Genomic DNA, 8,150 nt, shown 5'->3' with positions numbered 1-8,150 from the left:
CTGCTCACAGCAACCTCCAACTCCTGGGCTCAAGCGAGTCTCCTGCCTCAGCCTCCCAAGTAGCTGGGACCACAGGCACCCGCCACAATGCCCAGCTATTTTTTGGTTGCAGCCGTCGTTGTCTGGCAGGCCCCGGGCTGGATTTGAACCCGCCACCTTAGGTGTATGTGGCTGGTGCTCTAGCCACTTGAGCCACAGGCACTGAGCCAAAAAAGGTAATTCTAATAGAGAAAATCCAGAAAAACTGCTGTCAGGCAGAAGGCATGTGAAATGGGGGGACAATGAGGTTCCTCATATCTTTTTTAATAAAATTTTATGATGGAATATAATTTTGCCTCATTTAGCAACTGGGAAGCACATTGGCTGTTAACTGAGTTGTACATTTCCACTTCTGATGGGCACTAAGATTAGTGAGTAATTAGCAATTTTTATTACCTTCATTCAAGCATTAGCTAAGTAAAGAACGATAACCAAGAAAGTCATTAATATCTCTGAAGTTCATGGTGGTATTGAGATCATAAATTCACTAAAAATGAGTTAAGTTCATTAAAAATAGTTAATCACAAATTACTCTTATGTGAGATCTCTCCTCAACTTTTCAAAAAACAGTATTATAACTTAGAACACTGTCGAAAGGCATCCATATTCACGTATTTGAAGCCTTAATATGGTTAAATATCCTACTACCCAAAGCAATCTAGACGCAGAGACTAGTGCTGATAAAAGATGTGAGCTCTCGTCTCTCCTTGATGTCCTCGCTCCACCACCTACAGCACCTAGACAGGGTGGCACAGTGTCCAGCGACCTGAGGAAGGTTGTGACAGTAACAACATGCATGGGGAGCTGGGCAGGGTGTCAGAAAATCATTTTCAACAAGCCTAAGGTCCAACACAAAAGCCTGAGGCACAGATCATGATGTCAAGAACATTATACTATCGATTGCTCTTTCTGCAATTCTATTCACACAATGAAGAACAGGTTCTGGTACAGACAGAAAACAAGAGCAATAAGATCAAGGAGCACATCAAAAAAACTGTGGGGAAGAACAAGGAGACCTTCAAAACAGAGAAGGAGAAAGCGCAGCCCCCACAAGCACCCTGCGTGGCCAGGCGAGTGCAGCAAAGCGCAGGTGCTCCCAGGCCACTGCCCTCCACAACAGGAGAGCCTGGAGCAACTCCAAGCCAGTGCCCAGCAACCAGGTTTAAGGCCACCATGGACTGAAATGATTAACATGGGGTTGACCTGGCCACACACAGGGAAGCCCCTGGTTCTGTCCCAAGAGACTCTGAAAATGTTTTTGTAATAAAAGGGCCCCCCATACATGTGTACAAAACGACGTGGAAGAAGTGTGTGTAAAGTGAGCTGCTAATCAACACCCCTGCTCCATGAGATCAACAAGATGCTTCTTAGTCATTCCAAAAACAAAAAACCAAAGTGATCTACAGATTTAAGCCAATCTCTAGCAAAGTCCCAACAGAATTTCTGTTATAGAAATAGGAAAAAAAGGCTCGGTGCCTCTGGCTCAAGCGGCTAAGGTGACAGCCACATACACCTAAGGTGGCGGGTTCGAATCCCCAGCCCAGGCCCACCAAACAACAATGATGGCTGCAACCAAAAAATGGCTGGGCATTGTGGTGGGTGCCTGTGGTCCCAGCTACTTGGGAGGCGGAGGCAGGAGACTCGCTTGAGCCCAGGAGTTGGAGGTTGCTGTGAGCTGTGATGCCATGGCACTCTACCCAGGGGGATAGCTTGAGGCTCCATCTAAAAAAAAAAAAAAAAAAAGAAATAGGAAAAAAAAAGAATCCCAAAATTTACAGGGGATTGCTAATAGCTCTCAATGCCCAAAATAATCTGGATAAAGAGCAAAGCCGAATGCATCACACTTCCTGATTGCAAAATATATTATAAAGTTACCGGAATTAAGGGCGGTGCCTGTGGCTCAAGGAGTAGGGAGCCGGCCCCCTGTACCAGAGGTGGCGGGTTCAAACCTGGCCCCAGCCAAAAAACTGGGAAAAAAAAAAAAGAAAAAGAAAAAAAAGTTACTGTAATTAAAACAGTGTTATACCAGGATAAATACAAGACATCAGGGTGGGCATGTTGGCTCTTACCCACAATCCCTGCACTTTAGGAGGCCGGGGGCGGGGTGGGTGGGAGGAGTGCTTGAGGCCAAGAGTTCAAGATCAGGCTGACTGAAGTAGCAAGACCCTGTCTATACAAAAAACAAAAATGTTAGCTGACTATGGTGGCATGTGCCTGAGGAGGCTGAGCCAAAGCTAGGATGAAGCTACTGCACTCTAACCCAGGCATCAGAGCAAGATGCTGTCTTTAAAAAAAAAAGTCTGGAAATCAATTCAGATACAGTCAAATGATCTTCAGCAAAGGTGCTAAGAATACATAACGGGGAAACAACTATTTCTTCAAACATGGAGCTGGGAAAACTGGACATCCGCATACAGAAGAATAAGGCTCGGTGCCCATATCACAGTGGTTACGGCGCCAGCCACATGCAATGAGGCTGGCAGGCTTAGCCTGGACTGGGCCAGCTAAACAATGACAACTGCAACAAGAAAATAGCTGGGCGTTGTGGCTAGCACCTATAGTCCCAGCTACTTGGGAGGCTGAGACAAGAGAATCGCTCAAGCCCAAGAATTTGAGGTTGCTGTGAGCTGTGATGTCACAGTACTCTACCGAGGGTGACACAATGAGACTGTCTCGAAAAAAAAAAAAGACTTTTTCTTATATCAAAGACAAAGACAATTATAGAATGTATTAACAAACTGACTATCGCACTTGAAAATTTTCTTTCCTTAGGGCCACAGTGTTTTATTAGGCCAAGAGACATTTGAGTCATACATGCTTCACGAGGCCCCAGGCTCCACACTACCGTTAAACACAACTTATGTGGCAGTTAACGTGTTAAAGACCCCAATGGAAGACCTAAAACTGCAAAATCAGAAGAAAACATTGGCAGGGGGTGGGGGGGCGGAGCCCTGCCTGATGCTGATTGGGACAAAACCAGAAGAAAACACTGGGAAGGCTACAAGACGCTCGTTTGGATAGTGACTTCATGGATATCATGAAAAACACACGTAACAAAAGTAAAAATAAACAAGGCTGCACCAAGCCAAGAAGCTTCTGCATGCAAAGTAATGAGCAAAACCAACAGAGAGGAAGGAAAGGCAGCCTACGGAATGGGAGGAGATGTTCGCAAACCACCTCTCTGATGAGGGGTTACGTTCTAATATATAAGGAACTGGCACAATAGCAAAAAATAATACCTGTAACCAGAATAGAAAATGAGCTAAAGACTTGAATAGGCATCTCTCCAATAGGACACATAAATGCCAATAGATTATCAGGGAAATACAAATCGACAGTGAGATGTCCCCTCAAACCTGCCAGGACGGCTTGTACAGAGAACTCACAGGCGTGCCGGTGGGATGTGAGAATCGGGAGCCCTGTACACCGCTGACAGAAATGCAAAGTAGTGCAGGTGCCACTGACAACACTGCGAAGGTTCTTCAAAAAACTGAAAATGGAGCTACCATATAATCCAGCGGTCCCAATTCTGGGTATTTATTTAAAATAATCGAAAGTAAGATCTCAAAGACATAGAAGCACTCCCGTGCTCACTGAAGGATTACTCACAATAGCCAAGATGAGGAAATCAGCTAAAATGCACAGAAATGGACTACTGGATAAAGAACATGTGTGTGTACACCAGACCACGCTGCTCAGCCTTCAAACAGGAAATCCGGCCATACGCAGCAGCAAGGGTGAGCCTGAGCCTGGAGGATGCTGGGGGGAGGGAGAGACAGGGGCCACTAACCACAAGCACAGATTCTCCACTTCACGAGACGAGTATGTTCTAGAGATGTACTGAACACTGTGTAGTACAACACCGTCCTCCGTAACTAACAATACTGTGGGGTGCACTTAAAAATTTGTAAAAGGTACATCTAAGTGTTACGATAAAATAAATGAAACAAAAACACTGTTGATGAAGAAACAAATCTCAGGATCTATACAAGAGAATGCAATTCTAGTTTTAATCAAAAGTTTATAACTGCTCCATGTACTATTAGGCAAGAGAAGTCTGGAAAACCACATGCCAAGTAAATAACCAAATGCTATTACAAATGACCTTGAATGTGCAAAAGTGCAAGGTCACTTCTCTGGCCACCTTCCTCAAGATAGTTTCAGAATTACAAATTAAGCACCGACAAGGCCGGCAGACATGCAGAGCCACGCAGCACGGGCTGGCAGAGCTGCGGCCTCCCTGGGCCGTCTGGGGAGGCCTATTAGACTCCTTTTAGCATGAGATTATAATTGCAACCAATTATAAAGAATAATGGTTACCAAAATATTTAAAATATAATAGAATAATAAGACTTACTAGGCTGAGCGCAGTGGCTCATGCCTGTAATCCTAGATTTTGGGAGGCCAAGGTAGGAGGATCACTTGAGGCCAGGAGTTCCAGACCCACCACAGGAGTTCCAACCTGACCACACAGTGAGATTGCCATCTCCACAAAAAAGAAAAACTTAGCTGGGCATGGTGGCACCTGCTGTAGTCTCAGCTACTCAGGAGGCTGAGGCAGGAGGATGGCTTGAGCCTAGGAGTTTTGAGGTTGGTTGGTTATCATGATGCCAGGGCACTCTAGCATGAGCAACAGAACATGACCTAGTCTAAAAAACATTAAAAAAAAGATGACTTATTAACTCATTAGGTAATAAGGTATAGTGGCATTACTAACAACTCATACTTTCAAAACTGTGATAAGCTAACTATACTTAGCAATATTCATAACTTATGTGACATAAAAATATCTGTAATTTCTATTGGTGAATACATGTCATGGACAATGCTACTAATTCTGTGATCTGCCACCTACACATTAGTAGAAAATTAAATTTCAGTCAGTGATTAGTGAAAAGTATAAACTTTCCCAATCAATTCTACAGACACCCTGATGGCTGGACTCGAGGCTCAGCGCTCCTCTGTCCAGTGCATAGCAAACATCAAGCAGAATGCAGTCTGGCTTTTTATTTTTCCTTTTAATTTCAATCATTTTTTAGATGGGGTCCCACCATTTTGCCCAGGCAGTTCTAGATGAACACCCGAACTCAAAGTCAAAGTGATCCTCCAGCTTCACCGTCCCAAGCAGCAAAGACACACCACAGTGCCAAGCTCAGTTTGGGACTCTTGAATCAAAACTGACACTGAACCACATAGTCAGAGTTCTTTAATTGCATTCAGAGCAATTCTGCCAGCACAGCTCTTACCTGAATTATTTCCGGAGCTACTTGCAAGGAGGGCAGGTATTCTTGTTGAAGATACTGAACACACTCTGGGCCCTGAAGAGTGAAAGATAGAGCTATTTTCTTTCCTGATATTAATAATGTTTAAAATGAATGGAATAAGGTTAAGTGTACTTCAAAGGCCATCTAGTATTGTGATTAAGAACACAGACGCCAGAGCCAGCCTGCCTTGGTCTGGAGCCTGGCTCTGGCAACTTGAGCAAGGGACCTAACCTCTCGGAGCCTCAGTTTCTCCATCTGAAAAATGAGGCTATTGTGAGGATTTGATGAGTTAAGAAATGTAAAGCTCTTAGAGCAGCATTTAGCATTTACTCCCTTTAACATAACTTAGTACTGCTAAAGATTAAACAAACATCTTTCAGAACTCAGGCTGCGATGCTGCCAGAACCTTCCAAACAGCGAACAAAGGTGCTCCTGTTCCACCTGCCAGTGGGCGGACGGACTATAGTGTGTCTGTGGGGAGCCTTTGGGCCATGCCAGTGTTAGTGACCACATTTAGAAAGTACAATAAATAATATGTTAGAAAATAGCTACAGTAAAATCACATCTTTTTCTATTTAACAAACTAGGGAATGGGAATTTAGTAGTTAGATTAAAGAGATGAGGAAATTATAACCCAGAAAGAGAAAGGAAGTTGCCCAGTCTGCTGCTGGTTAAACTTTTACTAAAAATCAGGGCACCTGACATTTAAAAAAACCAATGCTCTTCAATTAAAGCCCAATTTCTAGTACTCCTAGATGAGGAAACATAAAATGTAACAAATACAACACTTTTTTAAAAAGAAGCTAATTTAACTTTCAAACTTAAGGTGTTTAAGATGTTGATGACCCCAACCAGGTCCAACTGAGAGTAACAGTTACCAGAGTGAAATCAATCCGCCTCTCCTGAGGGAGCCCACCCAGACTTCCTGTTCAGAACCACTGCTCCAGTATCAAAAGCTCTGTCTGCCCTGCTCTGCCCTGACTCCCGGCCCGCTGACCCACAGGACCCAGTGGCCCTCTGAGGGGAGGTGACACACACTCCGGCCTTCTTGTCTTCTCGTTTGTCCCTTCTCTGCTTCCTTCCCACGCACTGCTCATCTTCTCACAGAACCCACTGTTATCACTTAAAAAAGTGTAGCTGTTTTAATTAGGAAAACTACCTGTACTTCAAGTCAGGCAGAAGAACGACGAAGGGAGACATTTCCAAGTGTCAACACGACACTTTCTATCAGAATCAAAAAGTCAAGTTCAAGTGAGCGAGTGGGCTGAATGGAAACTGGGGAGTGAGAGCTCTCTCTCCCGAGGTCAGGGGAACTGTTTTCTTCAGTTGACTGTAGCTAACGTCAATCCTGTGTCGGTATTGGGGCTTTGAGAGAAGTTGGAAGCAGGAATTTTTGTTTAAAAAAAATTCTGATTTTTCTAATGCTGGCAAAAACCCCGTCATTTAAAAATACCCATCACTGGGCAGTGCCTGTGGCTCAAAAGGGTAGGGTGCTGGTCCCATATGCTGGAGGTGGCGGGTTCAAACCCAGCCCCAGCCAAAACAACAACAACAACAAAACCAGAAATAGGAATCTTAAATGAAAAAAAAAGAAAAAAAATACCTATCACTTCTGAATTATACAAATGATTAGACTGACAAAGAAGAACAGAACTTTCAAAAGTAGTGAGATAGTGAGGCCTCTCTCTCTCTGTGATGCAGAGTGGCCGAGGCGTCTGGCTGGGAGAAAGCTTACAGCCAGACCGTGAAGTGTGGACCCTGAAATCCAGGGAAGCTACTGCATGTCCTTTATCAAATCAGAACATACTTGTTAACTTCCTCACCACCCACACGTGAAGAACAGCAGCAGATACACTGCTTTCACTCAATCCCATGTCCCAAAAAGTCAGAACTGAATTACATTTTATACAAGATACAGCTTTCAAGAACAAAATGAGTCAAAGACCATTAAAATGGAACGCAAGAGGAAGAGAAAGGGCATGGAGGACGAGGCTCACCCGTCTGAGATGAATGGTTTTCAGTGTCACTGCACACTCAGATAAAGCCTGTGAAAGACAAAGTTAAGAATTTTAATACAGGTAGGCACCTGTCGCTCAGAGGTTAGGGCACTGGCCACATACACTGAGGCTGGTGGGTTTGAGTCGGCCCAGGCCTGCTAAGCAACGATGACAACTACAACAGCCAAGCGTTGTGGGGGGTGCCTGTAGTCCTAGCTACTTGAGAGGCTCAGGCAAGAGAATTGCTTAAGCCCAGAGATTAAGGTTCCTGTGAGCTGTGAAGCCATAGCACTCTACTGAGGGTGACAAAGTAAGACTCTGTCTCAAAACAAAAAACAAAAAAAAGGAATTTTAATATAATCAGTTCTTGGTGACTGATCTAACTTTTCTCTTCATTACTCTGGCCACTGCTGGGGAAAGATTTTCCTGCAAATAAGTATTTCCAGGGATATATTTACCTCCAAAGAAAGAATGGAGGAAGGAACGTAACTGGCAAATGGAGTAAATGGGCTGGAGGGAAAAAGAAAAAGAAAAAATACTCACTGCTGCATTAATTCAGGAAATCTAGCTTTTACTAGGCTGTGGGAGAGTGAGCAGAGCTTGACTGCTAAGAATTCTGAAGACGCAACTTGCGGAAATGATCATACGAGGAGAAAACTGCGATGCAATGATTTTAATTTTTCAAGATAAACACTAAGCACAAATTGTAGATGTATAAGAAGAAGATGAATAATCAAGTCTCAAAAATTATCTGCATCACATACCCTTTGGTGGGCTTATAAAAAGAGTCGTAGTTCTTTTTTTTTTTTTTTGAGACAGAGCCTCAAGCTGTCCCCCTGGGTAGAGTGCT

General features: G+C 43.8%; 1 protein-coding gene across 1 annotated transcript in view; it reads right to left on the bottom strand.

Annotated features, from left to right (window-relative positions):
* Positions 1-8,150, bottom strand: part of XPOT (exportin for tRNA) — a 46,876-nt gene that overhangs the window by 4,867 nt on the left and 33,859 nt on the right. Inside the window, 2 exon segments of the mRNA XM_023518413.1 lie at positions 5,286-5,357; positions 7,301-7,348. Of these exon segments, the coding sequence (XP_023374181.1) occupies positions 5,286-5,357; positions 7,301-7,348 (120 nt within the window).

This window comes from Otolemur garnettii, unplaced genomic scaffold, assembly GCF_000181295.1.
Source record: "Otolemur garnettii isolate 467f Iridium unplaced genomic scaffold, OtoGar3 scaffold00138, whole genome shotgun sequence".
In the NCBI taxonomy this organism is placed as follows: domain Eukaryota; kingdom Metazoa; phylum Chordata; class Mammalia; order Primates; family Galagidae; genus Otolemur; species Otolemur garnettii.
Note: the sequence above shows the minus strand (reverse complement) of the source record. Positions and strands in the feature narration are given on the sequence as shown.